The 20,301-nt window shown below is 43.8% G+C and overlaps 1 protein-coding gene across 1 annotated transcript in view; it reads right to left on the bottom strand.

Annotated features, from left to right (window-relative positions):
• The window catches only part of GDPD2 (glycerophosphodiester phosphodiesterase domain containing 2), a 43,198-nt gene extending 23,853 nt beyond the window's left edge, over nucleotides 1-19,345 (bottom strand). Inside the window, exons 1-4 of the mRNA XM_075259848.1 lie at nucleotides 19,284-19,345; nucleotides 9,884-9,986; nucleotides 2,392-2,495; nucleotides 2,198-2,291 (exon numbers count right to left, since the gene is read on the bottom strand). Of these exons, the coding sequence (XP_075115949.1) occupies nucleotides 2,198-2,291; nucleotides 2,392-2,495; nucleotides 9,884-9,979 (294 nt within the window). The 5' untranslated portion in view covers nucleotides 9,980-9,986; nucleotides 19,284-19,345. The remainder of the gene's footprint in view (nucleotides 1-2,197; nucleotides 2,292-2,391; nucleotides 2,496-9,883; nucleotides 9,987-19,283) is intronic.
• Nucleotides 19,346-20,301: the final 956 nt, after the last annotated feature.

Here is a 20,301-nt window from a genome sequence, read left to right on the forward strand (position 1 = left end):
ACTGGACAACCCCTTTAAGCCGGGGCCCCACGAGCCGCAATCGTGGCGTTATACAGTAACTGCAAAGTGGATGGGAGTCTTGCAAACCACATGCCTACTTTTGCGGTAAAAACCGCAGCACAGACAAGCCGTGATTTCCAAAACTGGAAATCGCAGCGTGTCAATTATATCTACGGAAACGCCGTCGGCTTCCCTGTAGATATAATTGTAACAAAAAGTCCGCAGAGGAAAACTCAGTGAACTTTCTGTTTACAGTGCTGCGAGAAGAACTGCAATGTGTTCCTGCCACGGTTTTTCCCACAGCGCTTTATAGCTGCGCCTTGTCCTGTAGGGCCTTAGCCTTAAAGATTGCTTTTGCCACAGGAAACCGGACTAGAGAGGAATACGTAGCTTGTTGTCTAGCAGAAGCAGAAAGCAAGACAGGTAAGATTACTCTATTTGCCTTTAAGCAAAATCAGAGAGTTTGTTATTTCTTTTCAGGAAGTCGTGTACTCACTGACAGCGTAGGTGTGCGTCATAGAAAATGTTAAATTACCGGAGAAGTATGGAGGGGGGGGGGGGGATCTCCTTTGGTTACACTGCAGCTACATGTCTTGGCATTAAAGGTGCTGAAACACTCTCCAAAGGAAGTCTCGGGGCTGTGGTGTATGAATGTGTGTATGTTTGTTTAGGCTTGCATGCAATGTATGCAGGGAGGCGCGCAGACCTCCTATATGGAGGCGCTTGTAAATAAACACACTTCCTATGATCTATGAAAGAACAAAAAGTCTAACTTACTGCCGGTAGGAAACAACTAAAATAATTTGCTATAATATTCTTCAAATCGACTAATGTTGCACATTTTCTGTCTCAGGTTCCGGACCAAAATACACGTAACTGACTGGATGCAGCTGTACTGCACCGGTAGCCAGTGGCGCACGCCGCTCCGGATTAGGCCCAAATTAATGGGCCCAGTCAGGAGGAGGGAGTGTCTTCAGGCGGACGTCACGAGGCAAATCTGCCTGAAAGAATGAGAATGTTGCTTCTTTTTTTTCCCGGGAGCCGGAACAAACGGCTCCTGGAAAAAAAGAAATGACCGGCTCCCATTGATTTCAAAGGGAGTCGTCTTTTTGGTCAGGATTTTGAGGCGGATTGAGGCCTCAAAATCCTGACCAAAAAACCCCGTGTGAACTTACCCTTAAGGCCCCATATGGCAGGTCACAGCTAAAAACAATGCAGGAAAATGCATTCGTAAAAATACCACTTTCTCCTGATCAGTAGCAGCCTGAGCCGTCCACCACCATGAGGAAGAGGATAACCTTACCTCAGTTGACATCCACAAAGTTTGTCGTCATAAGCTTTGATACGACTTTTTGCAACGTACCGTATTTTGTTTTAGGATTTCACCCTCCATGCTTTTTATCTACAGAATGGGATTGCAGGGTGCTGAGGACTATATGACGTGATAAGAACCACTACACGTGGGGCATGCCATGTACAGCACGTGTGTGCCGCCGGAGAGAAAGGGACCCCATATTGTGAAACACAATAAGGAAATTCTCCTTTATTCAACATACCAAGGAATGCCTAGAATTATAATTTCTGCATTGTATGGCAATGAATATCCCTACTAAAAGCATCCATTATTTTCTTGACAGATTGCAAAGCAGCCCAACCCTAGACCAACATCATTAATTGAAATGACAAGTGCACTTCTGGATGAAAGGGCAAAAATTGCCACAAACATACTCCAAAATCTTATACAAAGCCTTCACAGCAGCCGTTTTAACTGCAAAGTGGACCCTACCCCCATATCAGGCCTGGTTCACATCTGCGTTCAGTATTCCGTTCAGGGAATCCGCATGGCGACTTTGCTCTCCACATGATTCATGCGGAAAACCCACAAACCCCATTATAGTCTATGGGGTCCGTGTGCTTTCATTGCTCAATGCATTCGGTATTCCGTTCGGGGGAACGGAACGGAATACCGAAAGCAAATGAAAACCGGGCCTTAATGTCTATGGATTTAGATTGGGATGTCATAAAAGCTCCTGTCCGGGCAACTGATTTTTCTACAAAGTGTAAGTAAGACTCTTCTTCCTTTTGGAGAAGCGATTACTTGCATTTCATGGTGCAGTGATAGGAGGAAGGTGAATCATAGACCCCTCTGACTAATAACTTCTATACTCATCTGTTAGCATTAAGAAACCACACGTACGAAGAGGGCGAGACAGTACGAGGCCAGCACGGCAGCCACTGTAATAAGGACAACGGACCAGTCTTGCCAGAAACTTAAGAGTCGGAAGATTTCCCTATTAAAAAACAAAACAAACCATTATTAATATTATGGTGACATAATGACTTTTGGAATGATTCAAGTCAAAGAGATAAAGGGAATAGAATCCGACTTACTCATTGAAGTTGTGTATATCATTCTTCAGGATCAACGTGATATACAACCATATCAAAGTAAACAGGAACACGCAGATAACCAGGAGCACCCAGATACAGCCGCACTGCAAAACAATGAACAAAGCCTTGGTACAAGCGTCTCTCTAGCAGAAATAGAAAGATAATAGAATGAGCAGGATGGTTATCAAAGCAGAACTAAACTTTTTCTGGCATTGTGTTATTAATAAATTTTAGCATTTTTACTTTATTAACAAATTTTGGTTCCTTTCTGTGAAATCATGCATTTCTCTATTCTTTCCCTTGTTCCTCTATTGAGAGCTATTCCCTGTTTATCTCTGTGTATGATGTAGGGTAGATGAGTGAGGGTCATGTTATATAACATAGACACTTGCTTCTGGCGTCCTACGAAATTCTGTAGCTGTATTATTTCCAGAGCTATCACTGGTTGAATCCAGACTGTATTATCAAGCAGTGATGTCTCCCTTCTCCATAGACTTCAGTGGGACGCAGTCTGTCTTGAGTAAAGACAGATTTAAAAAGTGAACTGCTTTGTAGGGAGGCCACAGAGGACATCTTGTGGGAGCTTGCTATGTTTTCTGATAATAGCCAAGGCTACTTCACTTTACACATTACATTTTGTAGTTTTAGGGGGCTTTCACACTAGCGTCAGTGTCCAACAGCTAGTGTCCGATGCTAAAGTCCGCGGAAGATTTTAGCATCGGACACTGGCTGCATCCGTTCACAATTTGCATTGTTTTAAATGGGACACATCTTTGCAAATGGACACTTAAAGGGGCTCTATCCGCAAAATCATGCTGATAGAGCCCCACATATGCGTGAATAGCCTTTAAAAAGGCTATTCAGGCACCGTAAAAGTTATATTAAACTACCCCCCCAGTTTTAAAATAATACCCTAAAAAAGAATGTTATCTACTTACGCATCGTGCACGCTGGGCGGGCATTCAGGGTGCGCCGTCTTCTTCATCCACGCCTCCTCTTTCTCCGATGTCCTCGGGTCCCGTCCTCCTCCGGTGCTCGCGAACTGACATTGATAAAAAAAAAAAAAAAAATGGCCTGAGCGCATGCGCAGTAGCATGCGGCTTCTACTACGGCTACTGCGCATGCGCCCAGGCCATTTTTTTATCAATGTCAGTTAGCGAGCGCCGGAGGAGGACGGGACCCGAGGACATCGGAGGAAGAGGAGGCGTGGATGAAGATGGGGACACACCCTGAATGCCCGCCCAGCATGCACGATGCGTAAGTACATCATTTCTTTTTTAGGTTTTGCTGATAGATCCCCTTTAAGGACAGACACGGACAGTAAAGGACACTGCATGGTGTCCCATTTAAAGGGATTCTACCACTAAAACGCTGTTTTTTGTGCTTTACACGTCGGAGTAGCCTTTAGAAAGGCTATTCGTCTCTTACCTTTAGACGTGATCTTCGCCGCGCCGTTCCTTAGAAATACCGGTTTTTACCGGTATGCTAATGAGTTCTCCACAGCAATGAGGGCGGGCCTCAGCACTCAAACGACGATGGGGGTGTCCCCACTGCTGCCCGAGAACAGGCTCCAGCAACGCCTCCTTCTTCAGCTGCATCTCCCCTTCTCTGTCGTCTTCCTTCTTAGTCAGCTCTGACGCCTGCACAGTCTTGCCTTGCGGCCTTGAAAATATGGCCGCCATGCGCAGTCAGCTCTACCAGTGTCTCACTTTAAAACAATGCAAATTGTGAACAGACGCAGCTACTGTCCGATGCTAAAATCTTCTGCGTACTTTAGCATCAGACACTAGCTATCAGACACCGACGCTAATGTGAACCCTGCTTTGCTACAATTCAGGTTACAAATCATTCAAAACACAGATTATAAGAGACTGTCTGATATAGGAAATCCATTCTCAAGGGTTCGCAAGAGGATTCTCTGCTTGTAAAACTCGCTACAATAAAGTTCCACATTTGTGAGTCCTTGCAGGAATGCCTTGAGTACAGAGATATTACTTGGGTAGTATGGCTGTCTTCTAAATAAAATCTGCTTAGTATTCTTCGAATGCACGGGGTATGGCTCACTTCTTTACTTCGTGTTGTCCTAAGTGGTGCTTCAGTGTATACATCTTGAATATTTTTACTGATTATTCACCAACATCTTCCTTGTTTCTCAATGACTTGTACGGTTTTATATCAAAAGTAGAAGTGGGGAACATTCTCTAAGCAGTGTTTTTAGAGAGACACTTTTAGAGCAGTGGAAGGGTTAAAAAATCGGTTTCCTGGTCAGCAGAGGAGTGACTACTGTTTTATAGGTAATGGGCTAATACCAGGGCTCGCTCACTTCCCCAGACTCCAGCCATGTCTGCCGAGTCCTCTCACAGGAAGCTGAAGACGTCTCGCTCACAGTCTGCTTCCCATTCATTCCCCGAGCTAAACCCGCACATCAGTGCAGGACAGAAAGGCAGAGGATTGCGCTGCTGGATTAAATTCTCCAAGTTCAATAGAAGAACTGTGTGACTAAATGCTAGACAATTACTCTGTCTGATCATTATGGTTAAGTATGCAATCACAGCGAATGACCTGCCCCAGCCTGGAGGTAAAGGTCTTCCCAAATTGGGTAGGTCATACAGTGTAATTGCGAACTTACTGGTCCTAATAGTGCGGCTTTATTGTCTATTACTATGTCACAGAGCAGCTCAGTGCTCCACTATTGAAGTATATAAGTGACATAGTTAATAGAGATGAGCGAACAGTGAAATATCCGATATTCGTTTAGAATAGCCCCTCAGTATTCGACTATTCGAACGAATAACGAACCCCATTATAGTCTATGGGGAAAAAAAGCTTCATTTCAGGGGAAACCACTCTTCGACTTAGGAGAGTCACCAAGTCCACTATGACACCCCAGGAAATGAGGACAACACCTCTGCAATGCAACTGGGACAGCAGGGGAAGCATGTCTGGGGGCATCTAACGAGCCCAAGTCCCTGTATTACGCCACTAATAATACGGGAGCTGACTTTTTCCCATAGGAATGCATTGACCCGCGTTGATTGGCCGAATGCCATACAGAGCACAGCATTCGGCCAATCAACGCTGGTTCTGCCAGAGGCTCGTCTATGAGGAGGCGGAGTCTAAGATCGGTCCACAGCAGTCTCCATTGTGGTCCAATTTCAGGTATAGCAGAGTTGACACAGCGCTGCTACACCTGAGATGCAGCAGTGCTGATCAGATAATATGCTATTGTGTGAACACTGAGGGTTAGTGTGTGTTTACACAGAGAGATAACAGCCCTGGCTTTCTCAGAGGCTGAGCTAAGAGCAGTGTAATATAGCATATGAACATAAATTCATAACAGTTGTGAAGCCATGTCATTTGCCGGGATAAAAAGTAGCCTGTGTGTTAATCGAGGTTATAATCTATGTTCCAAATTTCATTCAAATCCGTTCAGCCGTATTTGCGTGATTGACTAACAAACATCCAAACTTATAATATAATATTAGTAGGATTGAGGCAGGGAATCTACACAATCTTACAAATGTCAGGAAAAGTCAGGATAGCTGCGAGTTATACCCCCCGTGACATACACATGTTATATCAGTTTAGTGCTTTAGGATGGAGGAGATTTCTAGCTATTTGGAAAGTCAAGTCTTAAGTTGAGTAGGATTTCAAAAACTGAATGAATGGTCTAATCAGGAAGGAGTCTCGCGCTGCGGTCACCACGGCTAAGTCAGCCGCGGAATCTTCAGCAAGATAGAGTATGTCCTATGAGCGGCTCCTACTGAAGTCAATGGGAGCTGTTTTTGGCAGCAGATTTTGAGGTGGATTCCGCATCAAAATCCGCTGCCAAAAAACTCTGTGTGAACTAGCCCGTAGACTGAAATTCAAAAAGCTCTTTCCTTAGGGTATGAAAAAGTCTTAGCTGGTCCAAAAGCAGGACATCCTACAAGAAAAGATATTGAAGGGGTTTCTGGGCTTATCAATTGATGATTAGGGTTGAGCCGATCTTGAGATTTCAGGATCGATTTCAAAATCCGATTTCCGCTCATTTTCCAGCCAATCCTGATCGTGAAATTTGCTCGATCGCCGATCGGTATCCGATCCTGATCCTCAACCCCTAGTCAATGCTTCTCTATGGGAAAAGTCACTTCAGGGTTGAGCCGATCTTTAAAAAATCTCGGACATTGATCCCGCTGGAAAAGATCGGGTCGGAATTCCGATCGCGATATTTACTTGATCGCCGATCGGAATCCGATCCCGATCACTCAACCCTATTGATGAAGTAAACTTTAGGATAGGTTGTCAATTCAAGATCAGCGGGTGTCAGACCTCCATGAGCGCATGTGTCCACTTTACAGGCCATGTGACGTCACGCTCGTTGCCCACATGGCATGTTCGCAGCCAAGCAAAACCACTGTACTGTTACGGTCTGTGTTGTGTGAGGTCTCTGCTCTTCCGAACACTACAATGTCTTCAGATAGCTATTCAGCAGGGGTCCTGGGTGTTGGACCCCTGCCAATCTTCAACTGATGACCTACCCTAAAGATACACTAGTAACTGTTAAACCAAGGAAAATCCCTTTAAGGGGATCCAGTCATTTTGAAAACGCCTACTTTCCAACACGCCTGAAATTTCTGGGAGGCTCCCAAATGGAGGGTGAACTCCCAAAGTCCTGGAAGAATGGGCAAGTTACCTAGGATTGGTGGAATGCTCCCAGATCTGCTGGGGTCCCTGTTATCTTACATATGTAAAAGTGTATGATATGATATGATATATGGCATGGCCAGCCCAAAAAAGGAAACAACAAAGCCAAAAAGGGCAAAGTCTTACACAAAAAATTCTGACCTCCTGTTTTCTGGGACTATAGAAATTAAAGTGTAAGGAAATAGGATAGAGAGGTAAGATACTAGACAGCTATTAGCGGCACGTGATGGTGGTATCATACAGCTGGTATCTGCTGTGTCTGGCAAGTAAAAGGGTAACAATGTTTTGCACTTGTGACTTTCAGGCTCCATATCTCACCATCCGCTACAGCTTTGAATATGAGTCTCCCATCATTTTTTAGACAATCAGCGTGGCTATCTTATACATAAATTTTACTTGCAACTATTTAGCCTATGACTAGTTATGCGATTCTTGTAATGTAATTACATTGTTACTGTTTTGCTTCTGGTGGTGCAAAAATCTTTTTCTTCTTGTATACTACACATTACAACTTGTTCTCACATTTCCTAATAGCTCTGTGTTTTATTAGGATTATCTCCAAGCGAAAGGTCACTGGTACAAATCACGAAGAAGATTTTGTAAGGGAAGAGAAACAGCATCATCCAGCTCTTCGATAGCAGTCTCTTCTCCAAGAAAATTCCCAAACGGTGTCATATGAGTGCCATGACAGCTGGAAGAAGATGAAATGAAGTCCGTCCATCCAAGTTGGCTCACCACAAGGTTTATCCGTACTGGTGCGACAAACCCAAGCAGTGGAGGTGACTCTTATGCTTTGAAGAGTGAGTCCACAGACATCCAAGCAAGCGTCATGCAACGCACAAGTCTGGAATGGTGGACTCAGAAAAGGTGACGCCTCCATTTCAATATTGTAATAAAAAGCATCAGTTCAAGTAAGTAAAAGATGTACGAAAAATGGACAGTAGAAGATTGGAAATGGGTGATGGGTGGGAGACTGGGCTCTGGTGTAAATGGGTCTGGAAGTAACAAGGAAGTAGGGGGCTAAAGGGTCGAGAAATTGAAGGAACTGTCAAGTTTGTTGGAGGAAGTCTGATGATATGGCAGGGGGAGGGAACCTTCGGCTCTCCAGCTGCTGTGAAACTACAACTCCCAGCATGCTCCATTCACTTCCATGGGAGTTCCAAGAACAGCAGAGCAAGTATGCATGCTGGGAATTGTAGTTTTGCAACAGCTGGAGAGCCGTACGTTCCCTACCCCTGTGATATGGGGTTGTTTCATAGACAAAGGTGGTGGATACTTGACCAGGATCATGTATGTGAGTATCCTATAAGACAAGTTACTTTGTACACTCAAGTACTGGGTATGAAAAGGACGACAGTGCTCCAAGAGGACAAAGAATGACCTGAAGCATATGTCAAGATTAGCACAGAAATGGTTCAATGACAATGATGTAGAGGTGCTGGATTGGCCCCAGATCACAACCCAATTGAACACTTGTTGGATGAGAAAGAAAAAGCTGCATTTGTACCCAAGTGAGTCGACCAGTATGCACCGACATTGGGAACATGTAGAAAAGACCTTGGATCAAATTTTGGTCAAGACATGCTTGAATCCGATAAAGCGCATGTGCAGTGCCAAAGGTGGATTTACAAAATACGAAGAAAATAAAAATTTAGATTTTTAGGAGGATACCGTAACAATGCAGTTACATGACAAGAATCTGCATAACTTAGCATTTGCTATATAGTTGCTAGCCCCATGTATGTATTAGATAGCCAAGGTGATTGTCTATAAAATGATGGGAGTCTTATGTCCAAAGCTGTCGTGGACGGTGAGATATGGAGCCTGAAAGTCAAGAGTTCTAAACATTGTTACCCTTTTGCTTGTCAGTATAGCTCTGCCAACTGGACTCCTGAGTCCTTAATCATTCAAAACCTATAGCCAAAAAAATTATTAGTGAACCATAATCACTTCCCACAAAAATACGACAACTGACTCAATGGAACCTGTACAATGTGATGGGTTATCTTATATACTGGTATGCACTGTATATAATGTCTATGGGCTTCACAATACTCCAATATGACCATTTCCATATGACAATCCAATAAACAATTATGTAAGTACCAAGGTTTCAACCGTATGTGAATTCACAAACGATCAAATAAAACAGTGATGTTTATAAAAAATAAAATAAAATAATAATAATAATAATAATAAATAAAATAATTATAAAACAATAATAAAATAATAATAAAAATAAAATAAATTATTAAAAAATAATAATAAATAATAATAATATTAAATAATTATTATTAAAAAATAAAATAAATAATAATGAAATAATTAATAAATAATATAATAATAAAATAATATATAATTAATAATAATAATTATTATAAAAAATAAAATAAAATAATAATATAGTAATAATAAAATAACTATAAAACAATAATAATAATAATAATAATAATAAAATAAAAATAATCTGTGATTTTATCGCAGGTTAATGGAAATGCTGCAGCTGCTGAGTGTTTCCCTTGTATAATCCCAATAAGTAGATATATTATTCATTTCTGGCTTCCCAATCTGTCTATACAAATGTTAGCTGTCTATTACCTATGGCTTTACATAGGACTGCTGATATTTAGCTGTGTCAATTCCAACAATTGTTTAGGAAATAGTTTTTATAATACAGATAAGTAAAACGCATTATAAACAACAAATAGCATACATGTGTCCAAGAATAAAGACTTAGAATGCCGGAAGAATAAACATTAGATACAATATAAAACGTTTTCCAGAACTAAAACTACATTCGACTTACCGTGCTTGGTAGCTCCCTCTTGACTCTTTTACACGAGCAGCTATAAAGGCACCGCAAGCAAAGAGCACACGAAGAGCTGCAACTGCGCCGATACATAGTTTTGCTGTTAAAAGTAAAAAAAAATATATAAAAAAAAAAATACAGGATAATCTATAGATTTTTTGTACTGTGACACTAGAGATCGCACAGAGCAGAATAGTTACAGGTCGGATCGTCCTCGCACCTTTACAGCAAGAAGATTTTTTGCTGGTGCAGATCAAAAAATATTTACAAGAACAAGTCAAACCAGACTGGGAGGGTCAGAAGACGAAATGGGACAATGGTCCGAGGAAGCCCCTGTGTGTGAGACAATGAGAATATGAGGAAGACCCACTGCAGATTAAAGTTTGCTACGTAGGGGCCGTCATCTGTGGAGGCAGTCGCTAAGATTTAGAAAATAGCCTAAAGCTGACTGGAATAGCTCGGCAAGTTATAACGTAAGAGTAGAAAATAGTTCAATACTTCTATGCGTCATTCTGACCTGAAGACATCTCCACACAGAGAAGACGATGAGAAGTTTTCTCAAAAACAATTACAGATCTAAAGGAGTGGAAACCCTAAAAATTCCTTCAATGACAAATCATCCCTAGAACCTTACAAATGGCCCCCTCTACACAATATGATGTCAGTCTTGTTCCCATTCTCAGCTCACAGCTACAATATTTTTTGGCTTAGTCACGAGTGTCATTGCTTAAAATGAAGTTCCTTAGAACTCCGCATCCAGCTCATAAAAAGCCCGACATGTTACCATACAATTACTTTGCAGCTTGGTTAACCATTGTAACATGCATGGGCCAATGTGGACGGGTTCAGAGAAGCCATGACGCTCAAGATGGAAAGAATCAGGAGATGCCAGTACCCGGCGGAGAGCACGTATTGTTCACAGAAAGCGCGTGTCGTGTCAGGCTCAGCTCTCACTAGCATCAGGGAGGTCCATCTTAATCACCAAAAACCAAGAACATTTCCCAGAAGGTGGAAGGAGAGGGAACTTTCCCACAGATTTTATTTATTAATGTTTTTACTCCCCACTTAGCTAGGCTATTAGGCTCAGTTCAACACCGGTGTCACTCACAGACCTAGTTCACATCTGTATTTGGTAATCCATTCCGGGGAGTCTGCATGGGGACCCCCTCAACGGACTACCGAATGCATTTCCAAGTGGTGTGCAGTGAAAGCACACGGATCCCATAGACTGTAATGGGATATAAAGTGGATTATGAAGCACTTTCCTGTTCACATGTTCCCTGCGGAGATCTCGCGGCAAGCACACGGACTCCATTATAGTCTATGGGGTCTGCGTGCTGTCCCTGCACATCACTTGTCAGTGCATTTGGTGTTCCGTTCAGGGACTCTAAACGCAGATGTGAACCAAAGGTAAAGGCCTTGAGACATGACTAGAGATGGGCAGCTCTTGTTTAGCTGAAACCCTTAGCCATGTGACAAAGCTGATTAATCCTGGATATGGACTTACTGGGTAGGTACCGGCAGAGAGGCTGTATTCTTCTTCAGTTTGTATACAATACATTGAAGGTACTGTATATGTCAGGAAATCATAAAGAAAGAAATGCACACGCCCGATAATATAGTACAGCTAGGTTCACACCTGAGCCCGGTCTCCGTTCGGGGATTCCGTACCCAAATCCAAAAAAAACAAAAACCCACATCCATTTTTCACGGCCATCTTGCACCAGAATGCCACCCGTTTTCATGGATTCCCCCAGTGTATGAAATTGTCCGTGAAAAGTGCCAAAATAAGACATGATCTATATTATGACAACGCTTTGTGAAAATAACATCCAGTTTCCACTGCCATGTGAATGTAGCCTTAGGCTAAGGCCTCACATTGCAGAAATGTCGTTTTGCTGCATTTTACAATGCAAACAAAGTGAATAAGATTTCATGAATGTCATCCACACATTGCGGGAAAAAATAACAAGCTGCCGAAAAGAGGAATGAGATAGAGAGAGTGTGAGAGACAAGTACTTGGCTGTCACCAGTTACTTATTATATTAACCTTCAGTCACATCTGTATTTGGTATTCTGCTCGGGGAATCTGCATGGGGACCCCCTTCCCCCGAACGGACTACCAAATGCAGCTGCAAGTGCTGTGCAGTGAAAGCACACGGACCCCATAAACTATAATGAGGTCCGTGTGCTTGCCGCCAGATCTCCACATGAATCATGTGGCCAGGAAAGTAGATTGTGAACCACTTTCCTGTCCACATGTTCTCTGCAGAGATCTGGCGGCAAGCACACGGACCCCATTATAGTCTATGGGTCCATGTGCTTTCACTGCATAAATGCAGCAATTTTACCTGCATTTTTTTTGCCATAAACTAATATGGGATGGGGCAGGTAACAATATAAAATGCAGGGGAAAAAAAAACAAGCGTGTCCTTAGGAAAGAAGATGTAAAACTGGTAAATCAGTGGGGAGAGCGTCGGCTCCGATCACAGCCTACATATGCACAATGTCCCGGGGAGGCGTGAATTGGGGCTTGTGCCCACATTTCGTGCAGGAAAGAGGCTTGTGCCAAACCAGCACCTCAATATCATCACCCACATGAAGAGTTCCCCCCACTGTAACCAATTTCATTTTGTTACGGCATCAGCAAACTTGTACCGAAAAGAGTTTTACAGTAACACTGGTGCAGGTGTCATGTTCTTTATGTTTTTAACCATTGATATTACAGATGAAGAACTTCTCAGCCGCCTCTGGGCAAATACAGGAGCAGGCATGTACAGCTATAGTGTTAGAGAAAACTGCTGAAGCGAAAAAAACACCTTTATGATTTAGTTGTTAACCAATACAGCGCCGTAGGACGATGTGATTTCTAGTTACAGAGGTTGCAAACTTTACCAAAATGGCCAGCAAATTAAGTAAAAAGTTGCAGGGTGCGTTCACACATTGCACCGGAGACTGTACTGAAAAAAAATTGTACACAGTTTTTATGCTGTTTTGTGCAAATCAATGTGTTTTCGTCTCTAAAGTTTCGAAAAATGCATCAAAACGGCAGACATGTTAGTCCGAAGCATTGTTTGGATTGTACTGTGTGAATGTCACCTAAGGCTGTAGTCACACAACCAATGCGCACCCGGGAAACAAGGTCCATGTGCAAGCTGTATTATCCAGGCTGAACTTTCCTGTGTGAATTGAACCCACTATATTACAATGAGAGATGGGATGGCTACACTACTGAACTGACAGATGAATATTTGGTGGTTTACACTTTTGCTTTATAGCACTGGATCCTGGATATGAACCCAAGCAAAGACAAGGTGTACAGTATATACTGCAGTTTTGTAGCTTCCCCATAGTGGCTTTTCTCTAGGTATTCTCTACATCAGGGATAGAGAACGTACGGCTCTCCAGCTGTTGCAAAACTACAACTCCCAGCATGCACACTTGCTCTGCTGTTCTTGGAACTCCCATGGAAATGAATGGAGCATGTTGGGAGTTGTAGTTTCACAGCAGCTGGAGAGCCGAAGGTTCCCTACACCTGCTCTACATCTTACCATATTCCAAAAACTTAGACTTGGTTCACATCTGCGTTCAGGGAGTCCACTTGTACGGAAACCTATATGCATTAAAAAGCGGTTCCCCGGGAAAACACACAGACCCCATAGACTATAATGAAGTCCGGGTGGTTTCAGCATGAAATGTGGAGAACAAAAGTCCTGCAAGCAGCACTTCTCTCTCTGCATGTTTCGTATGGAAACCGAGCGGAAACCACACTGACCCCATTATAGTCTATGGGTTTTTGCAAGTAACTGCGGGGGAATGGAAACCCGAACGCAGATGTGATTGGGGTATTACTGATAGGACAATATATCACTTTGACCTTTGTGTGTGAGATAGGAAAATTAGATCATGAAAACAGGAAGGAATCCAGGTGATGCCAGTCTGTAGAATACTGCAGAATATGTTGCTACCCTTCCTATTGTATTTGCACACTTGCATTGATACATTTCCTTTGATGTTTTGTACTTTTACAAGTCATTATATGATCCCTTATTAGTATTTGACTTTGTGCAAGACAAAGGTCTGCAACCACAGAATGAAGCCAGTGCCATACATGTAATGTTATCATTGTTTGAGGTTAGAGTCAGCGGTTATAGCAGATCCTGTGGTTATAGTATTACTGTATATTGGGTGGGAATTTGACTAACGCCTACTCATAAAACCAAAACAAATAGCCTAGGGTTCTCGCCGCATTGGATTAGCAGATTCTGCTGCTAACTTGTCGTCCTGCACAGAACCAGCCAGGTGAATGGGACTAAGGTCGGGGTTACACTGCAACTTTTGCGCTACTAAGTGATTTTAACTATTAGGCTAGGGCTACCCTGCAATTTTGGCTATGACTCCTGTCATGTGAGACTGCAGGTTGCTCTGCAACTCCTTCATTAATATTAGTGACCCCAAGGCTGCTGTGATCGCAACTTTAAGTCGACCACTGCTCAACTTTTTTTGTGACCCACGGGACATCCCGCAGCAAAAAAGCGCGGTGGCAACATAACATCAGCAGTTTTGGAAATCGCGGCGTACCCGCACAGCAGCTTTTACCGCAAAATGGACATGGGATTCACTAGAATCCCATCCACGTTGTCCTTACTGTAAAATGTTGCGATTTTTCCTGCGGCATTTCCACTGCAGCGTTTCAGTCCCGTGGGGCTCCGAACGGAGAGAAAATTACTTCAAGCACTACTTTTTCTCTGCATTATTTGTGCGGACAATGCACGGAAATCACACGGACCCCATTATAGTCTATGGGTCCGTGTGCTTTCATTCCTCACCACTTTTTAATGCATTTGGTATTCCGTTCAGGGGGTTCCCAAGCGGACCCCCTGAATGGAAAACCGAATGCAGATGTGAATCGGGCCTAAAACAGAAATATCTAGACAGAGGGACATTTTTTAATGATTCAAATGAATTACGAAATTGTTCTGTTTTTCATTATCTAATCAGAGAAATGTAACAATTAAAGGAAAATGCCAAGAAAAATGTCTTTTCTTCTGGTTGTAAAATAGAGGGGACTTGTTCCTCTGCCTGTTTCAGTTTTAAAGTGACGGACGCCTGATGGACCCCAGTAGGGTCTGTCAGACTGTTTAGTGGTCCACCTCAAAGCTAGCGTGAAGCTAACATAAGTGAGCCCTGATTCCCTTGTATAGGACAGGCTGCCTTGGCTATTTTCTTAAGTCCCATTGTCAAGAAAGAGCAGCAGATCCCAGAGATGGGACTCACATCTATCAGGCATTTACGGCATATCCTATAAACGCCATAAATGTAGAGATGGAACTGCCCCTTTAATTGTGCAACAATCCCTTTAAGCACTTACATGTACGAATATCCAAATGTTGGTATTTGGCAGACAATCATAACGACCATTGACTGCATGTTATACTCTTTGTTGTGGTTTCTATAAAAGCATTGCAGAACATCGGCAGCCGTATACCTAGACAACACCGGGGAAGATAAATACCAGCGCTTTTATAGCCGGCCTGATATTACCCTGAGGGCTCGTTCTGTATATAGCTCTGGAAGGCTTCACATATGTGGCACTGCTAGTGAGAAGGGAACGCAGAATGTTCCTCCCAGGGGGCCTCAAACCTTAAGATTGTTGGTATCAATAACTGGACAGTTCTGACTACAGGAGCAGTGGTGTAAACACGTCACACTGAAATAAAATAAGGCGAGTGAATGAATTTGTAAGGTGGGGGGAGTATAAGGCAGAAGGTGGGTTCACATAATAATAATACGTCTTTTGCAATTAAAACAAACAAACAAAAAACAACGTGTCTTTAAATGAAAAATGCATGCAGTATGCAAAAACATATGTTTATTTATATATAGCCTACGGCTACATTCACACAACCGAAGTGCAAAATGGCCCGTGAAAAGTGTACATCACCCTGGCCTCATAGACACAGCAAAGTGGATGGGAGTCTAGCGATAAAATACACATAGCGAACATGCTGGCATTTCCAAAAACGTTGCATTTTCCGTTTTGGAAATCGCAGCATGTCAGTTATACCTACGGAAACACCAGCAGTTTCCCTATACGTATAATTGAAGCAGAAAGTCCACAGAGAAAACCTCTACGAACTTTCTCTGCAAAGCGCTGCGGAAAGAACCACAATGCATTGCTGCCATTTATAGCAGTCGCATTCATTTCACTGTCTGTGAATGGGGGCAACTGATACAAATTTTATTTTGGCGGTCCGTGTTCTACGGTGTTTTACGGTACCTGAAAAGTGCATGAGATTCTAGCTAATCCCATCCACACATTGCAGAAAAAAAGGGTGCAGAAAAGTTGGGTTTTCCTAAATAAATGCATTTTTGCAAACATACACTTGAGAGAATGAGCCACGCCCAAAACAACCGGGAATAGGACCTGTCCTGAGTTTTGCATCCGGGATCACGCCCTACCTGTGAAAGACTCATCGTGTGTAGGACCAAAGTTACGGTTGCATGCATGGAGACTAAAACCAAGGATTTACTATACTACAGAGCTGCCATATCCATACACAGGATTCCTGGGCACTAGCTCTGAAAATAATGACAAAACAATACAATAAAAATAACCAAACAATAAGAGGGATAAGGCGGGGTGAAAGAAAACTGCAGGTTTTTGGCTCCTTCTATAAAAGGAAATTAATGGAATTTCGCACAAAAATAACTGCAAGGAATTGAACGCATGTCAATCCAAATCCTGCAAGGACTTCACCGGGGTCGGGCGGGATAGAAAATAATCGCACATTAGGTGAAATAGAAGGGCGTTTTCTGGATGTTATGCTTGTGACTAAGACAAAATACCGTGACATAACACGGGAACGATCCATAGCATATACAGTATATATTATACAGGGGACAATCCTTCTTAGGATCCTGTTTTATAAGGCATTCAAAGTCTGATGGACGGTTAGGATAAGGAGACGCAGTGAAGACATTGCTGAATGTCTACAGGGGAATTGGCTGTATTAGACCAAGCCCTTATTCACATCTGCATTTTGGAAAAATGCAGCATGAGTTTTAGCTGCAAAAACACTAGCAGTTTCCCTATAAATCTAATAAGGGAAGAAAAAACACCGAGAAAAATGCAATTAAAAAAAGTAGCAGTCTAACCCCTACCAAGTATGGCTCTATCGGTTCAACTATTTGCTGACCTGGACCGGCTACTCTGGACCGATGTAGGATGATGCATCCTGGGACTCTGCTACTTCAGAAGAGACTTTCTTGTCCGATCCTTGAGAAAGTATCCAGATTTTACGAGGTGAGGGACTACAGGTGGGGGATCCTCCTCCCAGTATTAGTCTTACCCTTATATTAAGTCTGCTATACTTAATTGCCCTATCTTTTGGGTGCTAGCTGTGACAGCGGTTCCCATACCCCCCGCACTTTAGGAGCTACAGGGTGTGCAGCGTTCCATTCACTCCCGGAGTGCACACCCTGATTCTGAGTGAAATGTTCCTTTTAGCTCCTGTTGATGTTCTTTCCCCTTTGCAGCGCTGTCCACACACAACATATGTGCGAGATCTCACCATTATCCTGCTGGACCTCACCCCTGCCTCTCTGACCTGTGCAGACCCCTTCACATTGGCATTGTGATACACCCAGGCACGCTTCTATAGGTATGCCACTAATCCTGATAAATTACTGGCTTCTAACCTGAGAGCACGCCTAAGACTGAACTTCATTTACTAATTTTGGGAACCTGGTGGTACTCTGACCTCTAACCCTAATTCAATCTATGCCCAATTTCACCAGTTCTATGAGAAACCTTATTCTGGCTAGTCTACATGCACCCTCACACTTCTATCCTGTCTGATCTACATGCATCCTCACACTTCTATCCTCTGCCTGGTCTACATGCACCCTCACACCTTTATCTTCTGCCTGGTCTACATGCACCCTCACACCTGCATCCTCTGGCTGATCTACATGCATCCTCGCACCTCTGTCCTCTGTCTGGTCTACATGCATCCTCACACCTCAATCTGCCTGGTCTACATGCATCCTCACACCTCTATCTCCAGCCTGGTCTACATGCACCCTCACACTTCTATCCTCTGCCTGGTTTACATGCACCCTCACACCTTTATCTTCTGCCTGGTCTACATGCACCCTCACACCTGCATCATCAGGCCGATCTACATGCACCCTCAGACCTTTATCTTCTGCCCAGTCTACATGCACCCTCACACCTGCATCCTCTGGCTGATCTACATGCATCCTCGCACCTCAATCTGCCTGGTCTCCATGCATCCTCACACCTCAATCTGCCTGGTCTACATGCATCCTCAAACCTCTATCCTCTGGTCTACATTCACCCTTACACCTCTATCTGCCTGGTCTACATGCACCCTCACACCTCTATCCTTTGCCTGGTCTACATGCACCCTCACACTTCTATCCTGTCTGATCTACATGCACCCTCACACTTCTATCTGGTCTACATGCACCTTCACACCTCTATCCTCTGGTCTACATGCACCCTCAAACCTCTATCCTCTGCCTGGTCTACATGCACCCTCACACTTCTATCCTCAGCCTGGTCTACATGCACCCTCACACCTCTATCCTCTGCCTGGTCTACATGCACCCTCACACCTCTATCCTTTGGTCTACATGCACCCTCACACCTCTATCCTCTGGTCTACATGCACCCTCACACCTCTATCTGCCTGGTCTACATGCACCCTCACACCTCTATCTGCCTGGTCTACATGCACCCTCACACCTCTATCTGCCTGGTCTACATGCACCCTCACACCTCTATCTGCCTGGTCTACATGCACCCTCACACCTCTATCTGCCTGGTCTACATGCACCCTCACACCTCTATCTGCCTGGTCTACATGCACCCTCACACCTCTATCCTCTGGTCTACATGCACCCTCACACCTCTATCTGCCTGGTCTACATGCACCCTCACACCTCTATCTGCCTGGTCTACATGCACCCTCACACCTCTATCTGCCTGGTCTACATGCACCCTCACACCTCTATCCTCTGCCTGGTCTACATGCACCCTCACACCTCTATCCTCTGCCTGGTCTACATGCACCCTCACACCTCTATCCTCTGCCTGGTCTACATGCACCCTCACACCTCTATCTGCCTGGTCTACATGCACCCTCACACCTCTATCTGCCTGGTCTACATGCACCCTCACACCTCTATCTGTCTGGTCTACATGCACCCTCACACCTCTATCCTCAGACTTGCCCTGTGCTGTATCTACCTCAGGACTGTCCCAGTCTCCTGGAGCATCTCAGGTCCTGGTCACATCATGGACCTCACATTCATCTCTTTGTCAGGTTTGACCAATGACTTCACATACACAGGAAAGTCCTACAAGTACCTGCAGAAAGTTATCTCCACAGAAGTCCGGAGTCACTGAGTCCACTTGCCATGTCCGGAGTCACAGAGTCCACTTGCCATGTCCGGAGTCACAGAGTCCACTTGCCATGTCCGGAGTCACAGAGTCCACTTGCCATGTCCGGAGTCACAGAGTCCACTTGCCATGTCCGGAGTCACTGAGTCCACTTGCCATGTCCGGAGTCACTGAGTCCACTTGCCATGTCTGTAGCCCTCATCCTCCCTGGTTACCTGCGCGCTCCTCATCTCCTTCCTTCACTTTGTTCGCCGTCTTCCCTCCTTTCCTCAGCCATGTATCGGCCGCCATCCTCCTCCTCTTATAATGCGACACCTAGTGGTGGCTCTGAATATGGCAGCTCTGTGTGTAGGAATCTTGCAACACTTCTCATGATTTCCCGGCTTGGTCATCAATTAAGCAATTTAGAAATTTCAGTTGAAGTCACTGAAGACAAGACACAAATTACTAAGCAGAGAATGAAGTGTGTATTCCTGAATGTGATGTCTGAGATGTTAGGCAAGAAAGCATAGTGTATAATGGAACTGTAGACAGAACAATTTCCTAAAATAAGTGTCATTCAAGGAGTCAATGTGTGGTGCAGTCCTGCTAAACAAGAGGGAGAGAGAGGCAGCCATTGCCCATGTGTATTACTGTAGCCATTAGACAGGGAGTATATTGCCGTCAGCCTGAGAGAGGATAATGGAGAGTTAGGGAAGGTTCACACGCATAATATTCAATGTGTTTAACCCCTTTGTGTTCGGCCGCCTACACACATTCCTATGGCGGCGAGGTATTTGATTGAATACTACTCACTCATCTCTACTTGTGATGTCGTAGTGCAACGAGCGCTCTGTATCCATATCCCATTAATTCTGTGTTTCTGAAGGGAGGCTAATGTGCTGACTGATGGATACACTTTATACAGTAAGTTCCTTTGGACCTACTTAAAGCGGTTGTCCCATCACAAGGATCCTATCTATACTGCTTGTTAATGTGAATGTAA

This window comes from Leptodactylus fuscus, chromosome 11, assembly GCF_031893055.1.
Source record: "Leptodactylus fuscus isolate aLepFus1 chromosome 11, aLepFus1.hap2, whole genome shotgun sequence".
Lineage (NCBI taxonomy): Eukaryota > Metazoa > Chordata > Amphibia > Anura > Leptodactylidae > Leptodactylus > Leptodactylus fuscus.